The 26,655-nt window shown below is 43.0% G+C and overlaps 5 protein-coding genes across 15 annotated transcripts; 2 read left to right on the plus strand and 3 right to left on the minus strand.

Annotated features, from left to right (window-relative positions):
* The first annotated feature begins 32 nt into the window (after positions 1–32).
* LOC143342545 (putative E3 ubiquitin-protein ligase UBR7) lies at positions 33–9,044 on the plus strand. Of its 7 annotated transcripts, none has more exons than XM_076766545.1 (8): positions 33–280; positions 484–700; positions 782–970; positions 1,039–1,188; positions 1,248–1,359; positions 1,455–1,633; positions 1,720–1,879; positions 1,967–2,432. In XM_076766545.1, the coding sequence occupies exons 2-8, from the start codon at positions 560–562 to the stop codon at positions 2,116–2,118; spliced, it is 1,083 nt and encodes a 360-aa protein (XP_076622660.1). In that variant the 5' UTR covers positions 33–280; positions 484–559; the 3' UTR covers positions 2,119–2,432. The 7 variants fall into 7 exon arrangements, with proteins under 7 accessions (XP_076622660.1, XP_076622659.1, XP_076622664.1 ...); XM_076766544.1 differs by having other exon boundaries at positions 33–276; XM_076766549.1 differs by having other exon boundaries at positions 33–276; positions 495–700.
* On the minus strand, positions 2,619–6,012 carry Tan (C45 family peptidase tan). Its single transcript, XM_076766542.1, has 7 exons — positions 5,884–6,012; positions 4,218–4,415; positions 3,964–4,074; positions 3,545–3,761; positions 3,147–3,387; positions 2,851–3,047; positions 2,619–2,775 (listed from the first exon to the last, which is right to left on the minus strand). Exons 1-7 carry the CDS (start codon positions 5,998–6,000, stop codon positions 2,654–2,656), a joined length of 1,203 nt encoding a protein of 400 aa, XP_076622657.1. The 5' UTR covers positions 6,001–6,012; the 3' UTR covers positions 2,619–2,653.
* Positions 9,045–9,194: 150 nt separating the features above from the next.
* LOC143342540 (DDB1- and CUL4-associated factor 11) lies at positions 9,195–13,430 on the minus strand. Of its 2 annotated transcripts, none has more exons than XM_076766533.1 (10): positions 13,335–13,430; positions 11,625–11,733; positions 11,308–11,554; positions 11,083–11,229; positions 10,828–11,009; positions 10,462–10,554; positions 10,125–10,371; positions 9,867–10,022; positions 9,659–9,765; positions 9,195–9,588 (listed from the first exon to the last, which is right to left on the minus strand). In XM_076766533.1, exons 3-10 carry the CDS (start codon positions 11,471–11,473, stop codon positions 9,433–9,435), a joined length of 1,254 nt encoding a protein of 417 aa, XP_076622648.1. In that variant the 5' UTR covers positions 11,474–11,554; positions 11,625–11,733; positions 13,335–13,430; the 3' UTR covers positions 9,195–9,432. The 2 variants fall into 2 exon arrangements, with proteins under 2 accessions (XP_076622648.1, XP_076622647.1); XM_076766532.1 differs by lacking the exon at positions 13,335–13,430 and adding an exon at positions 12,089–12,229.
* Bma (SCY1-like protein bma) lies at positions 11,608–24,128 on the plus strand. 4 transcript variants are annotated; one of them, XM_076766528.1, is made up of 19 exons: positions 11,608–11,948; positions 13,438–14,768; positions 15,899–16,237; positions 16,377–16,511; positions 16,590–16,814; positions 16,937–17,057; positions 17,136–17,219; positions 17,284–17,429; positions 17,592–17,722; positions 17,814–17,928; positions 18,008–18,153; positions 18,310–18,463; positions 18,538–18,778; positions 18,965–19,133; positions 19,208–19,392; positions 19,500–19,556; positions 19,638–19,870; positions 20,149–20,411; positions 21,540–24,128. In XM_076766528.1, the coding sequence occupies exons 3-18, from the start codon at positions 16,085–16,087 to the stop codon at positions 20,395–20,397; spliced, it is 2,544 nt and encodes an 847-aa protein (XP_076622643.1). In that variant the 5' UTR covers positions 11,608–11,948; positions 13,438–14,768; positions 15,899–16,084; the 3' UTR covers positions 20,398–20,411; positions 21,540–24,128. The 4 variants fall into 4 exon arrangements, with proteins under 4 accessions (XP_076622643.1, XP_076622642.1, XP_076622641.1 ...); XM_076766527.1 differs by lacking the exon at positions 11,608–11,948 and adding an exon at positions 12,199–12,337; XM_076766526.1 differs by lacking the exon at positions 11,608–11,948 and adding an exon at positions 12,574–12,609 and having other exon boundaries at positions 13,442–14,768.
* On the minus strand, positions 23,809–25,902 carry LOC143342863 (uncharacterized; the record flags this gene model as incomplete). Its single annotated transcript, XM_076767147.1, has 2 exons — positions 23,809–23,862; positions 25,193–25,902. Coding segments are annotated over 2 exons (764 nt in total), but the record flags the coding sequence as incomplete, so codon positions are not given.
* Positions 25,903–26,655: the final 753 nt, after the last annotated feature.

Genomic DNA, 26,655 nt, shown 5'->3' on the forward strand with positions numbered 1-26,655 from the left:
AAATTTTTTGTAGATTTAGATAACATGCGTTTTTGGACATATCTTCTCGAGGGAAATACCAAAAGAGAATAATCGAAATTCAGTTGTGGGTGGCAACTTCACGACTACAAAGGCCTGCGAAATCAAACCAGTAATCAGATATAAAAATTTTCCGTGGCAAAATTTTAACGGTTAAACCGAATACACGAACACAAGGCAGCGCTGTCGTCGCGATCAACTTGTAGCAAATAGATACATGAAATTTTCAGATTCAACTGTACCATGAAACGTTAAACGGTATGTATACGCGTATGACACTGTCTCGTCTATGCATACGAACGATGTGTACAAGTAATTATTGCTTCGTCTTGCTTACCGGGAATGTATTTGGAATTTCTAGTTTTATAGATTCAAGCAAAATATTGTCATTTGTTGGATTTTCAAAGTGTTTTGTGTAAACATATCTATTTGCACGTGAACAGGCGACGATAATTCAACTTTCAGATTTACTATAGGTACGCGAACTAGTCGTGATCGCCAGGTTTAAATAAATTTAATCTGTTGTGGCATTAGCAACGAAATGTCTGAAAAAATCCAAGATACGATCGAAGAGGAGAACTCGGTTACGATGTTGGACGTGCTACGAGAAGAGAAGCAGTTGGAGGAAGATGCTTATGCAGTTTTAGGCGCATCCGATGACAAGAATTGCACCTATAGCAAGGTTTCGTTATCAAGGCTAACGTTAATATATAACCAATGTAGAAACAGCGTTTAGCTGAATCGTCCGTCGAATTGTTTGCAGGGATATACACGGCAAGCCCTTTACGCGTGCAAAACCTGTTGTCCACGATCGATAAGAGCCGCTGTTTGTTTGGCCTGTAGTTTTCATTGTCACGAAGGTCACGAGCTCGTCGAACTCTATACTAAAAGACATTTCAGATGCGATTGCGGCAACTCTAAATTTGGAGAAAAAAAGTGTAATCTGGAGACGGTACGTCTTGTATTACTTTCTTTTCTCGCAACTATACGTTCTAACAATGTTTTCGTAATCGTTCGTAGACAAAAGATTCTGTAAACTTGGAAAATCAGTATAATCATAACTTTGATGGACTTTATTGCATTTGCGAGCGACCTTATCCGGATCCGGAGGACAACGTAAACGACGAAATGTTGCAATGCATAATTTGCGAGGACTGGTATCATTCCATGGTAAAGTATACGCTTAATCTTGGAAGTTTTCCAGATCTGATTTCGTACGATTTTTACAGCATCTTGAATGCGAACAAGGCATGCCGTTGGATGGAGCTTACGACGAGATGATTTGCGCAGGATGTATGATAAAGCACGAGTTCCTTTGGAATTACGCAGGCAAATACGCGGGTAACTTTTATTAATGACGATATGATCGTTATCCATGTTACGGCATACTATTGTTGATAGAATCGATTAATAGCGTATGCTTGTCTCGATCGCAGTGTTTTCTAAGACACAAGTTCCATCCAGTGGGAAGGAAGTCGAATGTATCGAGGTTGAAAATCAGCCTAAAGGATGTACAATGCCAGAAAACAATACCGTAAAGATGTTTTCGAAAGGTAGTTGTTTTTGGTCCGAAGGCTGGAGAGCTGCTCTGTGTACATGCAAGAGCTGCAATACGGTACACCTTTATTTATCTTTTCCAGATTCTTTTTTCTCTTCTGTTCTGGTAGAGTGTTTGAAAAACTATTTTCTTTACTGTTGTAGCTTTATCAAGAGAAAAATATTACGTTTCTTCTTGATCCAACGGATAGTGTACACGCTTACGAGGAAGCGGGCAAAATCAACAGTCAAGAATCACGGTACGAGAAAGGTATGAAGGCTCTTGCTTCTCTGGGTCGTGTCGAACAGCTGACAGCCATCGAAGGTAAAGTGTTAAAGTCAGTCGCGTTTTCGGATTCCGAATCGGATCGATAATCTGTTTTTACGCTTCTTTTTTCTACATGTTTGACAGAGTACAACAATATGAAAGAGCGATTGAAACAATACTTGCAGAAATTTGCTGAAAATAAGAAGGTCGTTCGAGAGGAAGATATAAAGGAATTCTTTTCAGAAATGGAGTCGAAAAAACGACCAAAAGTCGTAATACCCACGTACTGTCGTTGAAATATTTTGGTTAAGGATCGTCGATCGTTGAGAGGAAAAAGTCTCGATGTATGTATTTCTATTATCACAAACTACACAACTCGTCCTTTGTATTTTTCATTCAGCTGCCGATAATTGTTCTCGCGATATATCATCATCATCATCATCATCGTCATCGTCATCGTCATCATCGACTCGTATTTAGTATACCGAAGTTATTTCCATAAATTGAAAGGTATTTGTGATAGGGAATAAGAAAGAAAAAAGAATGGAAAGAGAAAAATATCTAGTTATTTTCGTAAAACCTCGAGAACCGTGTATGATTCGTTTTGACTGTCGCATTTAGGTAGAAAAGCGTGTTTCTACGCTTTCCTTTCTAAAAATGGAAAGATCAAGAGAGAAAATGGTGTATAGTAGGATGAACTGTAGTAGAAGAGTAACGATGTAGAGTACGAGACGAAAGCAGAGGGAAAAGAAAGGTTTGAGTTTTACGGTAAAATGAAAAGGAATGATAAAGTGAATTAAACGGAACGAAGAAACATTATTTTATTCGAGTTTACATAGGAGAATCGGTTGTCTCGTGGCCATGCAGCTGCAAAGGTATTACTAATATCGGCTCCGTCGAATTTGGTTTATCCGTATAAATGGACCAAGTTTTCTCGATACAGTCGAAGATTCCTGATATACATGGATTTTATCGATAATTGGTCATACCTTCGGAAAGAAAAACGAATAAGACGAGAAACAACATACCGGTAGCGATGGTTTTCACACGGTCGTCTTTTTTAATTTCTTGATAAACTCTGTATTCGTCGTCCGTCTGATCGCTTAGAATGTTTACAACATCTTGGCGAGATTTTGCCGGTGGATGCTTACATATCGCTTCCATTCTCTTTACGCTGCTGTCTATAATAAGACCATCAACCTCTGGTACTTTTAGGCGAAGATATCTAAAAAATTCGTTAGAGTACAGAGACGCGATGCCGAGGAAATAGGATAATTAGCGATAATCGATAAACGAACGCGTCGACGTTGTGTCGTTTGCTCACTTGTTGCAGTGAAAAGTATTTTCTCCAGGACTGACGGTCAAAATGCTCAATTGTGATTGGTTGGCGTCGATCTCGCAGGGACCGATTTCGGCGTTGTGAAACATTCTGTCGCCTTCTTGCGTTAAAAAGGTCATGTTTACCGAGAATCCTTCGGCTGCACCGATACCATCGTTTCTCAAAATTTGTTGAGCTTGCACGTAATTGTCAGCGGCCAATAGCGCTCGAGTTATAAAGTACCTAGCTGCTCGATAGAAATTAAAATTCGCTTATGTTTCGTAATGCTAGCAGATTGGAAAATGCAGGAAAGATAAAAGTCGGATACGCTAGTGGGTTCCGTTAAAAATATTGCTATTCTATTGCGAAATACGAGGTACATAAGTAAGTCTAAAGGTACTTACGCGTTTTGCCGGATCTTAGACTCGCGGCGCTAAGAGTATTGATGGTATAAACGAGGCCATGATAATTGTAACCCATCGTGTATCCGGGCAAGAAGCCGGCATAACTCAAAGACGTGAATTTTTCTTCCTTACAGCCTGGTTCGAGTACGTGCGCAGAAACCAGGTACCAATAATTTAAAGTTTCGCTAAGCGCGTCTTCGTTATGCCCCAAGACTTGCTGTTTTTAATCAGAAGATCGATTTCGTTGATAGAATAACCGAGATACAGATAGAACGGTGGCTAGAAAGACGAGCGCGGAAATCGCGACGTATTCTCCCGTCCGTCTCACCGGGTACGATAGCGTTCTCAGCGTCGTGTGACCAATCATCGCGTCAATTATTACATATCGTTTTCGATATTTATGTGGTTATTTCGCTTACGTGTCCTGGCTGGTTGCATATAATGGTTGAACAACCGACCGGTAACTCGTTCCCCTGGGCCCCTCCGTTTGCTACGTTTGGCACGATGTCATCCAGATGCATCAAAAATAGCTGCGAAAAATGGACCAATTTCTCACGTGTTTCAAATTTTATCCGACAGTTTTAATTTTCAATTTTCAATTTTCAATTTTCAATTTTTATTAATATAGGTGGAATTCCTGCCCGTTGGTACGTACGTATGTATATCAGCGTACCTTGTGAAAGGGAACGTTGGCTCCATCCGACGTTCCTTGGATTTCCCTAAGATATCCGGGAAATTGTTGTTCCACGCAGCGAAGAGTTTCCTCGTAAATCTTTTTACCAGCTGCGGTCTCGTAAAGCGGTATGTAAGTTTCGTTCAGGGGTCGATAGACGTTTACATACTCTTGAATCAATCCGGAGAATGTGCGCCCCTAACGAAACAATTTTCAGTCGTCGCGAAACTTGTATCGTATGATTTTCTCGTGAACAAAATTCGCTTCATTTCCGTTTCTTTCCTATCGATTCGAACCGGCACGACGGCGGTGATGCTCGACGAACGTCGGCAATTTCATATTGTCCATCCGAAGCGAGCGACAAACGTGTCGTAAAGAAAGAAAAAAGGAAAAGAAAAAGACAAAAAAATAGAGAAAAAAACCCCAGTTACTACCTATACAGAGTGTTCGGCCAGCCCTGGGAAAAATTTTAATAGAGGATTCTAGAGGCGAAAATAAGACGAAAATCAAGAATACCAATTTCTCGATGGAGGCTTCGTTAAAAAGTTATTAACAATTAAATTTAAAAATTTCAAATCGTTCTGGAAAAATTATTTTCGGTTGCGGGGGTCAATTGCAAGCATTTTTGGTGAATAGACGTACCTCCGAAATCTTGCGCATTCTCGAGAAAAAAATTCAGTACGGTCGGAATTTTAAACGTTAATAACTGTTTAACGAAGCCTTCATCGACGAATTAGTATTCTTGATTTTCGTCTTATTTTCGCCTCTAGAATCCCCCGTTAAAATTTTTCCCAGGGGTGGCCAAACACCCTATATGTGTATCATTTTACCGAACAACGCGCCAGAACTGGAGTCGTGCGCGTATTATGCAACTTTCGTTGCGCAACGTGATTTTCAATCTCTCAGGAACAAGGTGCGAGAACGATTCGCAATTGTACCGCGATATCTTGTATCGTGTCTCGGGATGCGTGTACAGCCTATCTACCCTTTCTTTCATGTTTAATTTCAAGTTTGTTCTCGATCCTCTGAATCCGTGACAATCGTTCGCATTTAAAGATTCTTATTAAAAAGCGAGAGATGGAATAACTCGTTATCTCGAGCATAAAATACAAATTAAACAAGTTGTAGATTACGGTTCCAGTTACGTACGCAACGGTGCGTTACATTACAGTATAGTTAAAAAGAAACAGACGCGATGGAATTTACGATTTTAGAATACTCTTTTAGTATCTTTCAGATCCATATACATAATAGACGCGTACGTGAGTATTAACAGGTTCGGTTTGCCTCCGATGTCGATTTCAGTTGGATAAGAGTCGGGAAACGATCGCAAACATCGGTTGAAAATAAAAAACAGCGAATTATCGAAATAAGCAACTAACGATTACAACTAGTCGGAATCACGCGGCTTTACTCGATAGTAGTTTTCCATCTTCTCCTCTTCCTTTCGCATCATCGATCGCAATCGTCGCAATTAACTCATTATAAATTTTTATGTAACTACGTTTCTTAATAAGTTCTTCTCATTTCTCATTTACGTTTGCATAAATATGTATTGAAATCTCGCATCTATAAAATTATGTGTTTATTTCTCACGATAACAAGATACGCGTACAGATTCGAATCGAGAACCGACAAGTTCTGGTAAAGGAAATGAAATTCTTACGATATCGAAGCCAATGTCGTAATGTGTTCCTCTAGTATAAATGACAGGAATCGCGTTCCTTCTCCCAATATACTTTGGCTCGGATATGTTCACGGAAGGATATTCCAGCGTAGCCATTCTTCGACCAACCGTCGCCTGTTTCGGACCAGTTAAATTTTTCGTTAACAAATAGTTATCGTTGCGATTATGGTTTCGGTACTATTTCGCTACACGCTTTCTCGAGTATACATATACGTTATCGGGTTTTACCACTTGCCCATTTCTCTCTAACATTGGCTCTCGACGCGTTTTGATACGCTTCAACGTTTATACATTTTTCTCCCTTATCGTTAGAAACTGCGTTTCTCCGATTCATTGTACGTACCGAACGCGGACGCGCGGGCACTATCACCGCAAACTTCCATCCATCCCTTTCTTTTTCATATTCTCTCCTCTACATATGTATGTCGTATGCCGTATACGCTAACAAATCCACAAATTGTACAATTTCTTTATGCGATCGCGTGCGTTATGAAATTTTCAACGAGATGCTCGATGCTTTTAGAGATGATTACATTTTTCAACTAACGCGAGACTCTTTCGAGAGGGTACAACATTTTTTTAACCGGACAACGCGAAGCGCGCGCGAACATACGATTCGTGTTCGGCGAACATACCTGCGTTTAATTTCACGCTTAAGCTTCTCCTTTGGGCAGGATTTAATCGTTATCGTCGAAAGGGTGGTAGCACGTTACGATGGACCAACTATCGAAATACAAACGATTGCTGAAGACGTAAAGCAATTGGAACGAAACCGTCCTAGACGTCGTTGCAACTGCGATGAACGTTGCGCGACTGACGGTTTACGATCGACGTCTCCGCTACGAAGACCGTCTAATCTACCTTTTATCGACTTCCATCGATTAGCCGAGTTGTGCGACATGGATAGTCGAGTCACTTCTACGGGAAAAATAATTCCCCGACTTTCCGTTTAGATATGTATTGTGCTTTGGCATTACCATCGATACCGCCACGCAATCTTGTCACGCAGACCCTAACTTAACTTTCTTTCAAATTTTCCTTTTTTTTTTGTTATTCAACTACACGAAAACATCGTATCGTTAACGCTCGCGATCTTTTCAACAGATTTAAACAATTATCTTCGTTTTCATTAATCGAGGAAGATTTCGTTGAACGCATTCGGAACCATCTACCGGTGACATATCGGTTGCTCGTTCTCCTCTATTCGCCTCGATCATCCATGTCATATCAGGTCAGTTGTCATTCTATTTCTCATGCATCCTTCTTCGCTCCTCCCTCCCTACCACCCCCCGATGTTTCTAAATTGCTCCTTTTCCTTCTTTGTTCGGAAATGTAAAGTTAAAATTAATTACCACCCACCCTCTCGTAACGTTGCAACTGTCTATCGTTATCGTTTGGTCTATTTTCGTGCATGGTTTTCGAAGCGTCGAGGTCAGACCGTTTTACCGTTCGAATATTTTCCTTTCCATGCACATGCCATTTTCCACAATCACGAAAGATAAGGGGAACTGGACACGACGATGTTAAGTAATTTAAAATCCTATTAGCCCCATTATTACACGCGACAATAGTATCTGTTCGTTCAAAACAAAAACTTACAGCCTCTGTCGTTATGTACTTTTACGTTCAAGTAGAGATCTGGACGTTTCAATATTGACATTGAAACCATGTCACGCGTCGTATGTAATATACGTATACCGTCTCCTTATTTACGAAAGATATTGATAAATAATGATCCTCTCTTGCCTATTAGATTCTAGATACAGATACGCAATTACGTTCCCGTAATCTAACTTGTAGTTTTATTGTGCCCCGTTAAAGGAAACGTAGCCGCGGTTGCTCAGCCCGTTAACCCACAGACGATACACCTATCGTATTCCTATCCGCCTCTCTCTATTCCCTTTTATACACCTTTTCACCGCGCATCCTTTGTTATTCGTATTACTCCACAGAAACCGAATTACGGAAATTCTTCTTCTAATCAGAGAGAGGGGGAATTACTGAGAGGGGAAGGGATAGGTGGATAGGAAAAGAAGAAGAAATATCAATATGATTCTGAATGCAAAACATAGTCAAATATAATTACGTGCTGAAACACGGATACGAAGAAACCCCGTACACTTGACGGTTCACAGTCGGCCATTATTCTGGCTTCCCAATAAGTGTATTCGCAGACTGTAAATGGACAGAAACGACGAGAGTTTGTGTCTTTTTTACGGCTTCCTTAAGAACCTTCACCGATCGCGTCGTATATTACACAAAGGCTGACGGGTGAATAGGCAGACTACCAGAGAACCAATCGAGACAACTTTTCCAACGCGTTTAATGTTTCTTAAAAAACTATGTAAGAAAAAAAAGTTTCACGAACGACGAATTTCCCGTTTCCATCGTTGGACGATTTAAACCTTACGATACTTGTAACCTTGAACATTAATCAACAAACGTCTGAAATATTAGGATTATGCGAAAATGTATCTCGTAACGCACGATGAAACATGAAAATCGCACTGTTATCTTCTAACAATTTATTACTATATATTGTAAGTTATCTGTGTGTATGTACATATTTGGGAGTTTGTACGCATCGTTTAAACGTACTTTACAAACCACATACTTTGTAATTTATCGTACGATCCTTTTCACTTCTAATCAGCTTTAAACAGAACCACCAAGCTGCAAAAACCATCAATCTCTCTCTTCTTTGTTTACCGCACTCCTGGCTACCACTATCCTAAAATTAACACATTTTCCACGCTGTCGTAATTTTATTAGCGAAACTTATTTCTTCTTTCACGTAAAAACTGGACCAACAGGTTGTCACGATTAAAATGATATGTATTTCTGTCGATTAGAGGGTTCTCCTCGCGAGAAAAAAAAAGAAAAAAACACACACACACACACACACACACAACAACAACTTTCTTTACTTTACCGATTCTTTGCGTGTAATTTTTCGCGAAACAGGAGCGAGAAAGCAAAAGGGAAAGACGTTGGTTTCGCGCGAAAGATGCTTCGATAATCGACTAGTTATCGCGTTAGATAACAAGATACAATCGCGTGATACACGCGTCCGTTCGTTATTTAAATATTTTACTATGAAAAACAATTCCGCGCTTTATTTCGCTTTCGGCTTATACAGGGGGGGAGGGAAAGAAAAGAAAAGAAAAGAAAAGAAAAGAAAATAGAAAAGAAAAAGCATCGTTCAATGTTGGGAAAGTGTAAGTTCGGTTCTACGAGAACGAGTCGTTCGGTCGACGCTACGTATCGTGTCATTGTAGAAAAGTCCTGTTCCGATGACGCATCGTTGAAGCGACCAGCATATATCACGACGTTGATTCCGTAGAGGCGCGTGTGTTTGATAAAAGCTCAGTCTTGTAGAAGAAAGTTAGTCTCTTGAACGTCGATGAGTGAAAATCATCGATAGAAAAATATCCTGTCGACAAGTGCTGAGCAGTAACTCCTTCCTCGTAGGAACGAAAAGACTGAAATCCCGAGAACATCCAGTTACCCGGTTGACAAGAATAAGACTCAACGCGTTGCAGCATGTTTCGCTCGTTGAGCAGCTATCCGTTCGCTTCGTCTTAAAGTTCGGGGAGGTGACTCTGCGTTGCTTTCCTCTTCCGAATCGGAATCGTCGATCGCGGCTTTCCCAGCGTATCGCCAACGGACAATCGCACCATCCCACTAAATCAGAATACATATTTGGTGTATATGCAAAGAACAACGGAAACCGTTCCAATTTAGCGACACTTACGGACGTAGATACAATCTCCTGATGAAACGGATGCCAACTAACGTCGCGTACGCATCCTTTGTGTCCCACCAAAGTACTAACTATTCTACCCGTTAAAACGTCGTATACTAAAAAATGAACCGAACAATGTTTAGTTGCTTTATCTATTCGACGAATAATCTGTTAATTATTTTCGTTTCTTGTATCAAAGAACAGTTTTTTAACCTACTTATTACCCGTCCAGCCGCACATCCCGTGTATATGTACCTTTGACCAGTAATGGAAGAAGGAGAAAAATGACATCGTATCAAAGACTGAAGCACGGAGTGACCACGATAGGTCATTACGCTGGTATCACCTTCTAACATATTTCTTACTTTGTAAACTATATAGAAGAAACGAAATTACGATTAAACGAACGACACGTAGGAATGTCGGAAGACGGTCGAGCGAGAAAATGTTGATTGATTATCCGTTGGTTACTCACGTCGTTTCGGTACTCGTTGCCACCGGTAATCCCAAGTTTGATTTGCAACAGCTTTTCGTGTATTAAGTTCACCATTATGATCGGAAAATGCACGCACGTCCCATAGTTTGATGGTTTGATCTTTACTGTTGGTGATCAGATACCGACCGTCACCTCTCGGGTCGATATACGTTATGCCATCCATGTGGCCAGCCAACATTCCAACCGGATGTGGATCGCTTTCGTTCAACGTTCTCCTATCCCAAACCTATGTGAACGAAGAAACGGCAGGAGAGCAACAGAAGGAGAGAAAGAATAGAAAAGGTGTGCGCGCGTACGAAAAAACTCAAGATAGTACCTTACAAAGGCCATCGTCACCGGCGCTATACAAAATCTGCGAAGTATTATCAGCGAATGCAACTGTATTGACGTCGTTGTCATGACCTTCGATCTAGAAATTACGGAACGGTAAATACTAGATTAAATTAACCCCTTGGCCTACAATGACGAATGAGCGAACTCGGGCCAAAAGCAATAAGCACGAGTGCGACTCGTGGTAGTTTGTTCGGAGCATACGTGAACAAGACGAGCCTGGCTCGCGGTACTTTGTTCGGGAGAAACATTAACGTTCGACGCGCGATCGCTTTACTCGAGTATCGTGGCCCGAGCAGTCGGGAGTTAGCAGGTAGGCCAAGGGGTTAACGCAACAACGTAATCTACAAACCCTGAAGGCGCGTTGTTGACATTCTCTGTCGTAGACATACAGATAACCATCGTTTGCCCCACCCAGAATTTCCCGTCCGTCACTAGAAAATACAAGAGAAAATACGCAAAACCTTCGATCCTCTGGACACAATGGTAATGATTCTTGTACCTCCGCTTCCCCGTACACTGCGCACAGATGTACTGAAACATAAACCATCGAACGTCTTGTATCATCGACGGATATCCTCTTTCCACGGACACGTTATATACTTACAATATTCTGACCAACTCGAGTAAACAATATAATTGCCATCTGGACTAAACGCCGTATCTAAAATACTCCAACCGACATCTCGCGCAGGAATCGTTTTGAATTCTACAAAATGTCCGTCGTGTGTCTGATAAAGACGCAGAAATTTATCTGAGGAAAGGAATTACGTTAAACCGGGGCACCGTATATGGAAATACTTTGGATAAAAATAGAGTTAGACGGGCTTACCTTGACTGGCAGTCAAGAAAAATCTTCCGTCCTTGGAGTAGGAACCGCAGAATGCTTTGGCATTGTATCTAGCAACTTGTTGTAACGTATTTGGCAGAAAACTACTACTTATTCTGCACCTTTCTCCCATACTGAAACTGGGACCTAAGGCTCTTCTTTGAATCATCGACGTGACGGAAAAGTTACGTTTATCAACGTCGCTTATAAATCCAGATGCCAGTTTGGTGGCAAGACTTATTTCACTTTTCTAAAAAAATACACCACGTAAAACTACATCCACGAGTAATCGTGTCGTGTATTCTGTATAAATAACGAACATCTAGTCTGGACGTGTTTGGCAAAGACGTGATTCTTGGCGGCGCTGAATTCGCAGCATATTCTTCATCCGAGTCATCGTGATCCGACGATATGATGTGCAGTTGGCCGCTGCAACGATGGAACGAAAAGCGTTATACTCTCGATTCCTGTGGAAGTCGAAGAGAAGGATCGAGAAGGTTAGGAGCTTTCTACGAGCTTCGAAGACTAAAACGGATTAGACGGATCTACGAAATTCTTTAAAAGGAGAAACGAACGTTTCCTTGGAGAGTTTTAATCGTTACGCGCCCATCGAAACGTATAACGAGAAGAAATCCTCTAAAGAGGTTAGAATTTCTCTCTTTCTCTTACTCTACTCGTCACTCTGTATCTCGTTCTATCAAGCAACGCGTACACATATATTCAGTCAGAGGAATGGTTTACAACGATATTAAAGTTTTCGTTAACTAGATTACATTCAGCCAACCTGCGTAACAAATACTGTAAGACAGCGGCAAGTCCTGGATCATGTTCGATGTCCATAGTCCGTGAATTAACGTCTATCATGCAGCGAACAAACGAATCTTATTTACTGTCTAAAAGCAAACAAGGAAAACGTCCAAGGGTTGATGGCGTTAGTGCAGTGACTATGACAGTTGAAACAGATGATGACAGGAACGAAGAATGCGCCTGAGAACTTGGTACGCGGAGGAGAAAGGAAACCGAACGAAGATATGTAAATCTTCCTTTTATGGCACGTGTAAAAAGTTCTCATCGAGAAAACTAACAGATTGAATTTGCGATTGTAGCGATAGTGCGGCGTTCATAATAAACACGTTTAGAGGGATATGGGGGAGGAGAGCGAGCGAGAGAGAGAGAAAGAGAGTGAGAGAGAGAGAGAGAGAGCGTGGGAAGAGATTTGGTATGGTGGCATTGCAACGAAGCATGCGTGCGTGTAAGAGGGAGGATCGAGAAGAAAAGAAATTGACGCGCACGAGATCCTTGCAAGTATTCTTTTGAAATTGTAGTCGAAGAAAATGAATTTAAAAATCAATTGAAATCTGTATATGCGTGTTAGAAACTGCTAGTTAAAGGATAAAAAAGAGTGAATGTATCGATAAAAGCGAATTTAAAAGTTTGAATCTAAAAGAATGTTTTTCGTAATCTTGTATTTAAATGTTTCTCTGCTCGTATACATCCGAAACGATTCTACTCGTTTCTATGTATACGTATATCTACGATATCGATGCGATTACGCGTACCAAAATACGTTTCATCTTTCGCGAATACGCGTTAATTGTATAACGTATCCACATACGGGGTGATTATTCGAAAATTTTGAATCGTTTTATAATTTTCGGTAGCATTTGAAACAATTTAGACGGCGAAAGAATGAAATTCCGTGAATTAGTTTGAAAATGTCGAGTCGGTACCATAAGGGTTATGTAGAAATTGTATAGTTTCCCGCGCGATAAGGTGACAGGATAGGGATCGTAGAAAAAGATCGATCGGCAACACGTGGGTTCGATTGTAGAGGTAATCGTTAATAACGAGAATCGTAGCTAGCGTCTGTCGATTGTTTCTTGAACGTTTAACAAACAATTAGTTATCGCGTATGCGTATTCGACTTTGGTTGGCATAAATTGATATACTCCGTCCCGATATTAGAGCATGAAGAATATCGTGCGGGAAACATAACCCATAACCCGCATCGCGTAATCAGTTCTCCCTACCTTCGGTCAGGGCTATACCACCGTCCCCTAACCCCGATCTCCGGTCCTCTATCCCCTGATTCGTAACCTCAGCTACCTGCAGCCCAGGCCAATAATTTGTCAGGCAGACGTTTCCAGCCTGGCCAGAGCCGACGGAACCGGAGCCGAAACCGGGGGTTCTAGCCAAAGCCATACCTGGGACTGTGAGACGCGCAAGCGTCGTTTCGCCACTTGGTCGGAAGTTTCTCGCTCTCGCATCAACGACGATATCGTTAACTCGTACAACGGCAACGACGTCATCGTTGAAGAGGAGGTCTACAAGGACGATAAGAAGGAGGACAGCTAGGACCGCGATCAAAACGAAAACGACGATTAAAGGTTGTTTAGAAGACTGAGAAATAGAAGACCGACTAAATGGAAGCATATTAAAAAGAGATAGAAAGAGGGAAATCTGAAAGGAGGAAAACATGTTGGTGGCGGTGTACGTACGTACCTACATACAGGGACCTATTAATAATTATTGTCATTTAACGCGGTCCGCGAAACGTGTTCCCTTCTTTTTCTATAAAAGTGTCGCTCGCTAGATGGCGCGTCTCATTACGTATCGAGAAAGAATCTTGATAGACGTAACTTAACCACGAATGCTTATAAAATAAGATAAATAACTACTTTATCAACGGTTGTTCGATATTTATAATTTACATGTATTTTAAGACTAATTTCAGGTACATTTAACCTACGTACAGACGACGAGTCGCATGAATTTCAGTGAAAAAATAATATTTCGATAATTAGTAGACGATATTTCGAATCGAATTATTGTTGGTTACTGGCTGATAGATTAAATAATTATTTATTAAAGGTACCGTTACGTTTCGAGAATGAAATTGAATAGGTGTAGTCTAATATGATATACGAGGACGAGTAATAGGAAATAAGAAACGTCGCAGGGGGCAGCTCTATGATATTTAATGTTTCGAACGTTGAAAAGGCGTTAAACGAAGAAATTTTTCTGAAATACGTATCGTAGCATTTTGAAAATGAACTGCGATGGTTTGATATTGACAAGATAAGATTGATAAGCTAGTACAAAGTTGAAAATACGCCATCTAGCGTTTGAGCGGAGCTACAAGTGGAAGTTCGAGGAGGAGATGGGGTAGGTGGGAAGGTGCCGTATTCCCCTAAAACGGCAAGAATTCGAGGACTCTGTTTGTGTAACATGTCTCGACTAGATCGAGAGGAAAAGGAGAGGGAACGTAGTCCGAGCAGCGTCGCAATTTGTATCGGTGCTGGTGTAATTGCGCGTTGTCAATCGTGCTCGAGCCTTCCTTTGGATTCCTCTCGCGCGCGCCTGCTACAGCGCATCGCGCATACTACCCTTCTTTTCGTTTATTCCTGCTGCTTATAGTGGTGGTTGTATGCGAGGTGGACGATTCGCGTTCTTGCCCGCAACAGGTGAGCTATTCTCGAATTTGAGCTACCTTGATTCTTCTTTGCTCCGGATTAATTCTTTTGCTCTGTTCTCGTTTCGTCTATCCTAATACGGTACGTTATTCGAGGAGCAACGATTCTCGCGTACGACGATGATTCGTGATTCGTTGATCGTTTAGGAGTCGGTGGTATTTTCGAGTCGGCACCTCGCAACTCGGACTAAACTCGAATCGATCGAGTTAGCCCGGCCGCAGGATGGATTAAACTGTAATCGACCGTAGCTCCTGTTTTCTTCCTTGGCCGCGGGTGTCCTTTCGACGGATAATATCTCGAGGGGGCGGCTATCGCCGTTTCTATATCCATTCGAAACCTTTAAGTTTGCTCGCGAGTGAATATCAAGTTGTTGGAATTTCAGCTCGAAAGTAGTCTACTCGTTGTTTAATTCGCGGAAACGTTCTCGGAGCGGAAGGACTCGTTTCCACGTTAAAGAAAAAAAAAACAACAGCTATCGGAACGCGTAAAATTGAAGTGATTTCGCGAACGAGCAAGCCAACATTCGGAAATTTAGGTTCGGGTTATACCATAGTCTCCATCTGGAAAAATTTAAACTCTTTTATTATCCTGCTACGTAAGTACATACATACGTAAGTACTTGGTCGCACGTCGATTCGAACGCGTGTGTCGTAGCTGTCCAGACATCAAGGCACAAGTTTTCTATTTCCCGTTAATGCAAAAATTACGCGAATCGATTTTCTATCGGGGTCCCAAGGATTTCTTAACATCTTGCAAAAGATTATCTTAGTTTCGGGAATCGGGTCTTTTTTATTCGTCGTGGTTGCGAGCAGCGCGACGATGCAGTCGATTCGTTGGAATTTGCGAATACCGATAAGACGAGAGTCCTGTAAGGAAAGGAGGATTCCATAGGATTTTGACATTTTCAAGGAATCGTTGATACGTAGTTTGTACGTAGGTAGGCGATAGATACCGTATGGCACGAAAGGAGAAAATAGATAGATAGAGAAAGAGGAATGAATCGGTAAGAAGGGTAGAATCGAAAGGGAGGGACGAGCGACGGACGGACGATCAACGATCGCGTACGACGCGTATCCTGGTGAGATGGGGAATAAGATTTTCAGCACGTTTTGTTTCGGCAGGTACGTTTGAGGAATAGCGGCAGACCGGGCGAAGAAAGAGGAGAAACAGCCGCGTAAGGAGACAGACAGGGTCGGGTGTCGGGTGTCGGGTGTCGAGGTCGGTCGGTCGGTCGGAGGGAGTGGACATACTCGATCGAAGGTGATCCGATGAACGGTAAAGAGTAACGTTATCAGGTTTTGCTCATTATGTTTGCAAAGTCGAAAAGCAGTGGCTCCATGCCGAGCGTCCTTTTGTCGAATCCCCTTCAACATTTATACGACGTTGGGAAACAATCGGCCACCGCAGGACCCGAGAACGCTTGGCGCATATACGATGGTCGCACGAAAGCGGATGGTAAGGTAAGATTACGTCGCGTCGGGTCGCGATGGCTCTCGAATCTTGACGGCCTTCGAACACCTCGAATAATATTCTAATCGGCCGCGTTGTACGAATCGTTGGTACGTTTACTCACGGTCGATTCGTTGGATGATTTTCTAGGCAGTATCGATATTTTTGTTCGACAAAAGATCGGTCGAAAAGGTTTACAAACCAAAGCGAAAGGAAGCGGTGACGGAAATATTACGAAACGGAGTACGACAAATGGAACATTTTTCTCATCCGAAAATACTTCAGGTAATTATTAGTTTAAGGATGTTTGGTCGTACACGAGCCTTACTAATCGTGGTTTACTTATTTTTTTGTAATTCGCAGGCGTACAAAGTCGAAGAGTGCGCGGATAGTCTGGCTTTCGCCTCGGAGCCGGTTTTGGCAAGCCTCGCGAACGTTTTGGCTTACCAGGAGCAACAAGCGAACAGTCCTGGTGGTCAGTCGGCGAGCAGTCTAACGAAACAAAATTCTTCAACGACCAGTCATCGTACCGTTTACGCAAAAGAATACAAATTGCTCGACATCGAAATCAAATATGGTCTTCTTCAGGTAAAATAAGCGTAAAATTTCTGAAACGACGAACGACGTTCCTCGATTCGTACCATTTTTCTTATTACCCTCTTATTTTCTTATTATTCTTTTTGTTCTGTCTCTCGGCCGTTAACGTTCAGATTACCGAGGCGCTGCTGTTTCTTCACGGTGTGTACAAAATCCTTCATCGAAACATATGCCCTGCGAGCATTATAATTACCAAAAGAGGCACTTGGAAATTGTCTGGTCTGGAATTTATCGGTGAGTCAGCGTCAAGTGTGGGTTGGTTATCAAGTGTGGCTTGGGTATCATGGTCCTCACCATGTTCCTTGTTCGTAGAAAAGGCCAACGATCTACCGATACCGTTGCAACCGTGGACAAACCGCGTGCCGAAAATGACGCAGCCGAATCTGAATTATATAGGTAAGAAGGAATAATCGTAAGATTTCGAAATCGTAATTTCATACGAAACCTGTTGTGATCGTAGCCCCGGAAGTGCAGCAAAAGAAGCTGGGAAGTTTCTACAGTGATATGTACAGTTTCGGTATGACTATATGTGCGATTTTCAACCAAGGACGGCCACTGATACAAGCGAATCATAGTTGTTCCGAGTATCTGAAGCAAATAGAGAACGTGAGTGATCACTGTTTGTTCGCAGGTTTGTTTTCATGGATTTTGGAAAGAAATTGTCGTTAGCCACGGTTCTTTCCAAGAGTTGCGTTTTCTATTTCGCTTTCCAACGTTTCATCGTGATCGTGGTCCCAAAGGGGCATTTTTGGTTCTGTTGCACCGCAGCTCAAGGAACAAGTCTCTGCGATATTACCCTTGATTCCGCTTCCACTCCAAGAAGCCGTCACTCGTCTGTTACTGGTCGATCCGGAGCAAAGGCCAACCGCTCAAGTCTTATCGATGATTAAGTATTTTCAGTACGTAACGGCTGGTTTTGCAAACGAATCGACATTCGATATACGTAAATCCGGTTGAATAATATTTTATCGAGTTTTCCAAATTTTTTAGAGACCCACCGGTCCATGCTCTTCAGTTTCTTGACTTGAGCAAGATGAAAAACGTGGCGCAGAAAGAGCATTTTTATAGGACCACTCTGATGGAAATATTACCTTATACGCCAAAGGTACATGGTTATCGTTTACCAAACGATTGCTTTTAATCGATTGCTGTAATCGACTCGCGTTCCTTTTTAACACTCGCAGAAATTATGGTACCAACACGTGTGGACGTATCTGCAAAGCGAGTTGGAAGGACAAGAAGTTCAATCAGCCGTACTATTGCCGGTGCTTTACATCGTGCAAAACAGCACGCAAGAGGAATACGACGAGATCGTGTTTCCATCTTTGCGGTAAGTGTAGTAGGCGCGCGCGCGCGCGCGTTCGCGCTCGGTATCGAAAGACCGCGTATATGGATACCGTATACGACCGCGGTATGTTTGCTCTTTCCTTTCTTCTTGTTCGTGGTTGTTTATTCGCCATCGGTAATGCGACGAGACGATCCGTAGGTTGCTTTTCGCGAATCGCAAAACGATCCAAGGAACGGTGACTTTGTTGGAAAAATTGCATTTGATATTGAAAAAAACTCCTCGGGAATACGTGAGGACGGAAGTGCTACCGATGTTGTACATGTCCTTTGAGAGTTCAAACAATCAGGTACAGGTATGTAAATGAACGGCAACGACACGACGAGCGCGCGGATAAGAGGAGCAACGCTAGTAGAAATATCATTTCAGACAGCATCGTTCGTAGCTGTGTCAAACGTAACCGATTACATCGACGACGAAGCCGTTCGAAACATCATACTGCCGAAATTGCTACAAGCCTTTGAGAAGAATTCGGTAGACTCTCGGATACTTATGAACGTACTAACCTGTATCATAAACCGACTAGAAAAGCAAAAGGTCATCGATTGTATTTTACCGTTGTTGTTTAACGTGAAGCTTCAAGAACCGGAGGTGGTCGTACAAGTTGTGAGTGAGTATGCGATAAGACAGTAAACTCGTATAGAATTCGTTCTATCCTGTTCCGTTCCGTTCCGTTTCATTCCATTTTATTGGATTGACGCGATGCTGCGGCCACGATCGCGGCCGCCGATCTGTTCTGTTTGTACTTTTACTAATCCGTCGCACCGGAAACGGGGCGGTTATTCGTCTCCGGCAGAAATTTACAGATTAATGCTGACCGATAAAAAGTATGGGCTTTCGGTAAGCTGGATGGCTACTCGGGCAATGCCCTCCTTATTACCGCAAACGATCAATCCTGCGCTGAATCTCGAGCAATTCGAGCTACTTCTTAAAGTTTTGCAGGATATGCTCAGTAACATCGAGAGGTGAATAAATAGAAAAAGTACTCGAGCAACGAGCACATTTTTCCTCTGATTATCTCGTTTATTTTCTCAAACAGGAATCAAAGAAATCATTTGACGTTGGACAATTTATCATTGTCGAGCTTCGAGAAACATCATCGAAACTTACGACATCAGTATAGTACGGATAATATGCACGCACCATCGTTCAATATACCAAATCTGCTGATCGATCAGCGTAAAACATCTTCCGCCGAGGATATGGCTAGGAAAAATAGCATCGGTAAGAAGGTTACCTTAACACGACGGAGTTGGACGATGGCCGCGTAACGGACAAACGTTACGTTTACTTGTACGTTTCTAATGGTTGTTTTATTCGTTTGCTCGTAGATATGATATCGATGACAGCTTCGGCCGAAAACATGACGAGAAAAAACTCGATGACGGGTAAGCGAGATTTTATTTTAACACAAGAGTTTGTTTGTCGAGGAGTCTCGATGATTGATCCGATTGTATGGTTCGCGTTAGCCATGTTCCGTTGGTTATCGTCTTCGAACGACAACAACTTTCTCAAAGTGGCCAACACCTTTACAAGCAGACGGTTATCCGACAATACTCTGATGACACCAAAGATACGCGTACCACCGTCGTGCGCAAGCTCACCGGGCGGCACACCCGGTGGTGGACTACCGATTCGACGTCACTCGAGCACTGGTTCGCAAGATCGTCGCGCATCCAGCATTAATTTATCGCCTCCCACGGTACCGTATCCTCTCTATCGACGTACTTTTTCGTTGAAAGGCTCCAAGAAGTTTCAAGTTTATTTCGAGCGAATGCGATTCGGAAATTTTCAGCTCACTTTTATTTCCGTCAGTGGAAAACGTACGAACTCTGTAAATCTGTGTATCCATTGGTAGTTTTTTAACCGGGCATGCAGTTTATAGACAGCCGATCAGTAAGAAATGTCGATAACCGTTGGATCGAAAGGAAAAGGAATAAATCCGTGCGAACCTTTTTATTTTGTACTTGGATTCGATAGGGTGGAGGAATGCCGATTACCAGTAGCAGCGTCCCATACTTGCTCAGCTCGAGTTTGAACAGTATACGCAGCACGAGGCGGCCGTCCGTCTCCTCCACGTCCTCCCAGCAAGGTTCCGGACTGCTGCAACAGGTTGGATCCAGCATGGTAAGACAACAACCCCCAATCTGCCTCAACCTCAATGGACCACCATCACAACCACCAACACTTTCTCCATTACTCCAGCTACCGGGACAGCCCTCCCACTGACCCTTCGTTGAAGCGTAAGGATACTCTCTAGCTTATCCATTGTCGTCGCGACACTCGTTTTCTTCTTTTTTTTTCTTTTTTTTTTTCTTTCTATTTGGTCGAAGGTCTTGGCGACATCGTAACCCAATATACCAGCTACTTGGAACGCAGAAAATATTGCTCGGTCAGGCACAATTCCCGCTTCTATGCCTCCTTGTTCTCTCTTAGAAAAAGAGAAAGAAACGGAAGGTTTTTATTTTTCTAATGTAGTTGTATTATTTTAGGTAAAACGTTAAAGAAACGCGGAACAAACAGAGGAGAGAGAAAAGAATCGGTGGGCTCTTGACCGGGCAATATTTTCTCATTCGTGCCGTATCGCTTCACTTTTCGCTTTTCGATAATAGTTTGATCGTTTCTTCGTCTTGTATGATTTGCAACAGTGTTTCTCTTTTGCACAGTTTATTTTGGAAAATACGATTGGTTATTTTTACGGATGGGATCATTGCGCGAATCCGATACGAAGCGCTGGTTTTCGAAGGTAGTTGGCTCGTTGTTATTTAGGACAGGACGATGACACCTGCGTGGAACGCAGTTTAGGTCATGAACGAGCATCGAACGGTAGCGACTGAAAGTCTCCTCGTAGGTATCGGTCTTGGAGGGATAATTCGTTGATTAGAAGGCATGGAAAGTTTACAAGAGGCAGAGTCGAGCCGGGAAAGTTGGGGAACGGCAGCCAGGCCAGCTAGCTTTTCGACAAGAGGACTGTGATAATAAAGCCCGCGGCCGGCACTTTGCTCGCGATGGGACATCTTTTACCGATTTCTAACAAGTTTATTCTACGAAAACTTTCCCCTCCCTCACCTCTCTCTTTCTCTAAGCTTACAATATACACATATGTATCTATTTACCTAATTACCAATCTTTTATCTATCTATTATTTCCATTAACTTGCGTATATATGTATGTATACGAATTTTCGCTTTCAGGCTATTTTTATCCGTATTCGATCGATCCACGCAACAAACAAATTGATTCTTCTTCCGATGAAACGTTTGAACGAGTAAACGAGTCTTGCCCACGAAACGAAACAATAGTCGATCGATCGATTCCTAGCCGGTAGAATGGCAATCGTTACAATGGTTATTTTCTTCGTTCTGTTACAGTACCAGTTTCTCAGTAAACAGTTGGACGGTAGAACCATGACCCCTCGACGCTAAACCTCCATACGAAATTCAAGATACTACCGAAGGTGTAACCGTCTTTGGAACAATAGATTCGAAACGAGAGTAACGAACGAGAGTAACTGTTTTATGTGTCGTAATGAAAGAATAAGAAAAACGAGAACGATCCGTGGTTATACATACACGGGTGGGTCGACGTACGCTACACGTATCTCGTCGTATACTATACGAATAGTTTCTATCGTTGGATAACACAAACAGCCTAAACATTCATCGATACGAACGTCCGAACGTGTAACAAGTTTGTCTCGTTGTTTGTAAATTGAACGTTGCTAGGTATTGGAAAATGGCCTAACCTCGACCGTAGATCGTGCCACGTTCCCGCAACGATTACCTATGGATACGTTTATCGAACAATATTGATACGCATCGGACGTACGTCTTTGTCGTGTACAAGTATTCGCGTTTCTTTGTTTTTTTTCCCGTTTTTACGACGGGTAAATTGTCTATTAGCCGTTTTTAACGAAAAGAAATAATTTCCTCGAGACACGGTGAATGATTATTTCGATAGAAACGGCGGCAAAGTAATCTAACGTTAGTTTCGGAGTACTCGATATCTTGCAATTATCTGTTGGACCGATCGAGAATCATAACGGTAGAAGCGAAAAACATGAAACAATGGAGGTAATGGAGGATTCTTCTCCTCGACGATACTCTTTAGTTAGTGGAAAGAAAGGTAGCGACAGATGGAATAATCGAAAGCCGATATACATATAAGAGAAGAACTGAGGGAAAGAAAGAGTAGGAAAAAGTATAATGCTTGAAAAGGCTTGAAAAATATTGCACACCACCTAAGATTTTCAATCGGTTACTTCGAAACGAGTAAACGTAGAACGCGAGGCACGACGCGCAAACGGATGTAAGAGTAACAGAGGTAAGAAGCGAGCGAAAGGAGGAGAAATTAAAAAAGGAGTATTAAAAAGGAGATGTTTGCAAGATGTTCGCAAAATGTTCTGCATGCACACATACATATCAAATGTACGCAATCGTACGCGCGATAACTTAAGTATCTACATATACCTGGCAGCACTTGCACTCTTTGATCGATTTCGAAATTTTTTGAAATTCGACATATATACATACATATTGTATATATGTACGTATCAATAGAATAAATATGTTAAGTACACGCGCACTCGCGCACTCGCGCATATACATATAGAATCCGTCTTACGTGCGTTTATGTTTTTTACCCGTTAAAAGGGATAGAGACGGGTTAGGATACAGGTAAAGAAAATAAGCCGAGCGCACGTTTAATCTTTTTGTGCTGTTGGAACGAGTATGCGTTGGTAAATCTCAGTGTGATCTTACGGCATTGCCAGGAATAATATTTTGATAATATACATATATTTAATATCCTGTACGCACGCTGGACGGGACAGTATATCGTATCAGTTACATACAGATGGATGGGTGAAAGCGTAAAAAGTAGAAACGATCGGTGCAATCGTTACTTTACAAGTATGCGACCTTACGAGGTTAAGCGTTCTTAAGGTTCGCACAGAACGATCATCGATCGATTCTTTGTAATCGCGATCGTAAACGAATGCGCGTTGTCGAATCGCGGACAATCTTGGACAATCGTGGAAAATCGTGGACAATCATGGACAATCATTGAACTTTGACGAGTGTTTGCGAACGCTCGATTCGAGTCGGAGAGACGATTGCAATTTCTGCTTTCGTATTCCTAAACTGTTAGTTTTGTTGCGAGATTTTAGCGAAAAAAGAAGTGGAAACCTCGTAACGCCGAAACGTCGCGTCACGCTACACTCGTCGTTCGCTTTTTCTCGTGGTCTGTTTGCGTATAGCGTGCGACTACCGCGTCAACAGAAGATGACAATCATTCTCCCAAAGCGTCGAAATGGATGTTTGAGAAAACAATAGCTTGTATAATAAGTACCTGGTAGATAATAATTTCTGTACAGGGCACTCGATGATCCACTGAACGATCATCCCTTTCGAACGAACGATCCTCTATACTAAATCTTCTAAATGCTCATCTGGTGTTGCTTCTGTTTACGAATGTTTCATTTTCATTTTCTACAAGAATTTGTTTCGATCTTTAGCCTTCGATAGCCTAACTTTTCAAACGGTTTTCAACGAAACTGGTTCATCGAGTGTACAACTCCTGTCAATTGCACGTGCATATGTGTATGTGTCGTAACCTTGTTTCATAATACCAGAAACATGGTTAAACGGTGTCGTCGTCGTCGTCGTCGTCGTCGTCGTCGTCGTCATTGTCATTCTAGTTACCTACTATCGTTATTATACTGTATACTTTCGTGTGCATAGATATACCGTCGATAAATAATGTGCTCAATGGAATTTGTGTGAAGAATATGTGTTCAATACGGGAAAATGGAATTTATTCCTACGATATTGTTAGCGCATAGACGAGATACAATAAACTTTCCCTTCCCAGTTACAGTATTCTTCGATCTTATCGGTATAAATGTATATTTCGTGTATTTCTTTTCGAGAATATAATAAAGAACCACCGCAGATTATTTATTTACGTATTCTTTGATTATTTCCATTAGTTGGACGATAATATACCGTCGATAAGTCATATTTTCGGTAAGGAAAATTGTTCTCGAAACTGCGTAGGATTTCGGGGGTATGTCTATTGACCAAAAATCATTGTAATTCACCTCCGCAAGGTAAAAAATGTTTTTAGAACAATTTGAAAAGTCAGTTTCGGCCAGGGAGATAGCACTGTCACAAGTTTCATAAGATTCAGGAAGGGTCCCGACTAGCATCCCAAAAATTAGATTGTCTAGTACCGTTCCATTGCAGCTTACCTCGCTCTAGCTCTCACATGTATTCTTTCCGATGGCGTAATTACTCGTGTACGAATAAAACGACTGCATGTCGTTGTCATTGAACACCTGATCCAACCCTTGTAGATCGAACACTTTCAGTTGTAACCCCTTCTAGACCTAACCCCTTACGGTTAAAATTAGTGTAGGGGCGCGGACGGCTGTTTCAACTATCTCTACACTCAACCCTGTCAGTGCTAACCCCCATCCAGACCTAACCATCTATGGTTAGGACTGGGTTAGGGGTTCGGACTGCAGTCATAACCCACCTTACACTTAACCCCTTCAGTCCTAACCCCTTCCAGACCTAACCATCTATGGTTAAGACTGGGTTGGGGGTTCGGACTGTAGTCATAACCCACCCTACACTTAACCCCTTCAGTCCTAACCCCAATCCAGATGTATCCCCCCCCGGTGTTAGGACTGGGTGAGTCGTTCGGACTGCAGTCATAACCCACCCTATACCTAACCCCTTCAGTCCTAACCCCATCCAGACATAACCCTTTCGTGGTTAGGACTGGGTTGGGGGTTCGGACAGCGGCCATAACCCACCCTATACCTAACCCCTTCAGTCCTAACCCCCATTCAGACCTAACCTTTCGATGGTTGGGTCTGGGGGATTGGCCGGGGGGTTGAGCCCGAAGGTTGGGCCCAAGAGTTGGGCCCTAGGGTTAGGTTTGGAAGGTTGGGCCCTAGGGTTGGGCCTAGGGTTAGGTCCGAAGGTTGGGCCCGAAGGTTAGGTCTGGAAGGTTGGGCCCTAGGGTTGGGCCCTATGGTTATGTCTGGATTGGGTCCTGTTCTTAGGCCTGGTTTGGGCTCTGTGGTTCGGCCTGGATTGGGTCCTGTTCTTAGGCCTGGTTTGGGCTCTGTGGTTCGGCCTGGATTGGGTCCTGCGGTTAGGCCTGGATTGGGCCCTGCGGTTAGGTCTGGATTGGGCCCTGCGGTTAGGTCTGGATTGGGCCCTGCGGTTAGGTCTGGTTTGGGCCCTACGGTTAGGTCTGGTTTGGGTCCTACGGTTAGGTCTGGTTTGGGTCCTACGGTTAGGTCTGGTTTGGGTCCTACGGTTAGGTCTGGTTTGGGTCCTACGGTTAGGTCTGGTTTGGGTCCTACGGTTAGGTCTGGTTTGGGTCCTACGGTTAGGTCTGGTTTGGGTCCTACGGTTAGGTCTGGTTTGGGTCCTACGGTTAGGTCTGGTTTGGGTCCTACGGTTAGGTCTGGTTTGGGTCCTACGGTTAGGTCTGGTTTGGGTCCTACGGTTAGGTCTGGTTTGGGTCCTACGGTTAGGTCTGGTTTGGGTCCTACGGTTAGGTCTGGTTTGGGTCCTACGGTTAGGTCTGGTTTGGGTCCTACGGTTAGGTCTGGTTTGGGTCCTACGGTTAGGTCTGGTTTGGGTCCTACGGTTAGGTCTGGTTTGGGTCCTACGGTTAGGTCTGGTTTGGGTCTTACGGTTAGGTCTGGTTTGGGTCCTACGGTTAGGTCTGGTTTGGGTTAGGTCTGGGTTAGGTCTGGGTTAGGTCTGGGTTAGGTCTGGGTTAGGTCTGGGTTAGGTCTGGGTTAGGTCTGGGTTAGGTCTGGGTTAGGTCTGGGTTAGGTCTGGGTTAGGTCTGGGTTAGGTCTGGGTTAGGTCTGGGTTAGGTCTGGGTTAGGTCTGGGTTAGGTCTGGGTTAGGTCTGGGTTAGGTCTGGGTTAGGTCTGGGTTAGGTCTGGGTTAGGTCTGGGTTAGGTCTGGGTTAGGTCTGGGTTAGGTCTGGGTTAGGTCTGGGTTAGGTCTGGGTTAGGTCTGGGTTAGGTCTGGGTTAGGTCTGGGTTAGGTCTGGGTTAGGTCTGGGTTAGGTCTGGGTTAGGTCTGGGTTAGGTCTGGGTTAGGTCTGGGTTAGGTCTGGGTTAGGTCTGGGTTAGGTCTGGGTTAGGTCTGGGTTAGGTCTGGGTTAGGTCTGGGTTAGGTCTGGGTTAGGTCTGGGTTAGGTCTGGGTTAGGTCTGGGTTAGGTCTGGGTTAGGTCTGGGTTAGGTCTGGGTTAGGTCTGGGTTAGGTCTGGGTTAGGTCTGGGTTGGTCTGGGTTAGGTCTGGGTTAGGTCTGGGTTAGGTCTGGGTTAGGTCTGGGTTAGGTCTGGGTTAGGTCTGGGTTAGGTCTGGGTTAGGTCTGGGTTAGGTCTGGGTTAGGTCTGGGTTAGGTCTGGGTTAGGTCTGGGTTAGGTCTGGGTTAGGTCTGGGTTAGGT

This window comes from Colletes latitarsis, chromosome 6, assembly GCF_051014445.1.
Source record: "Colletes latitarsis isolate SP2378_abdomen chromosome 6, iyColLati1, whole genome shotgun sequence".
NCBI classification, from domain to species: Eukaryota; Metazoa; Arthropoda; class Insecta; order Hymenoptera; family Colletidae; genus Colletes; species Colletes latitarsis.

Excerpts from the sequence above, each read along its gene's own strand:
- LOC143342545 (XM_076766545.1), top strand. The coding sequence starts at position 560 with ATGTCTGAAAAAATCCAAGATACGATCGAAGAGGAGAACTCGGTTACG. Across the intron at positions 701-781 it reads AGAATTGCACCTATAGCAAG|GGATATACACGGCAAGCCCT; the intron begins GTTTCGTTATCA and ends AATTGTTTGCAG. Across the intron at positions 971-1,038 it reads AAAAGTGTAATCTGGAGACG|ACAAAAGATTCTGTAAACTT; the intron begins GTACGTCTTGTA and ends AATCGTTCGTAG.
- Tan (XM_076766542.1), bottom strand. The coding sequence starts at position 6,000 with ATGGCTACGCTGGAATATCCTTCCGTGAACATATCCGAGCCAAAGTAT. Across the intron at positions 3,048-3,146 it reads AATACTTTTCACTGCAACAA|ATATCTTCGCCTAAAAGTAC; the intron begins GTGAGCAAACGA and ends CGAATTTTTTAG. Across the intron at positions 2,776-2,850 it reads TGTGAAAACCATCGCTACCG|GAATCTTCGACTGTATCGAG; the intron begins GTATGTTGTTTC and ends CATGTATATCAG.
- LOC143342540 (XM_076766532.1), bottom strand. The coding sequence starts at position 12,168 with ATGATAGACGTTAATTCACGGACTATGGACATCGAACATGATCCAGGA. Across the intron at positions 11,734-12,088 it reads TTACAGTATTTGTTACGCAG|CGGCCAACTGCACATCATAT; the intron begins GTTGGCTGAATG and ends CCATCGTTGCAG. Across the intron at positions 10,372-10,461 it reads GTGACGATGGCCTTTGTAAG|GTTTGGGATAGGAGAACGTT; the intron begins GTACTATCTTGA and ends TCGTTCACATAG.
- Bma (XM_076766528.1), top strand. The coding sequence starts at position 16,085 with ATGTTTGCAAAGTCGAAAAGCAGTGGCTCCATGCCGAGCGTCCTTTTG. Across the intron at positions 16,238-16,376 it reads GCACGAAAGCGGATGGTAAG|GCAGTATCGATATTTTTGTT; the intron begins GTAAGATTACGT and ends ATGATTTTCTAG. Across the intron at positions 17,220-17,283 it reads GCCGAATCTGAATTATATAG|CCCCGGAAGTGCAGCAAAAG; the intron begins GTAAGAAGGAAT and ends TTGTGATCGTAG.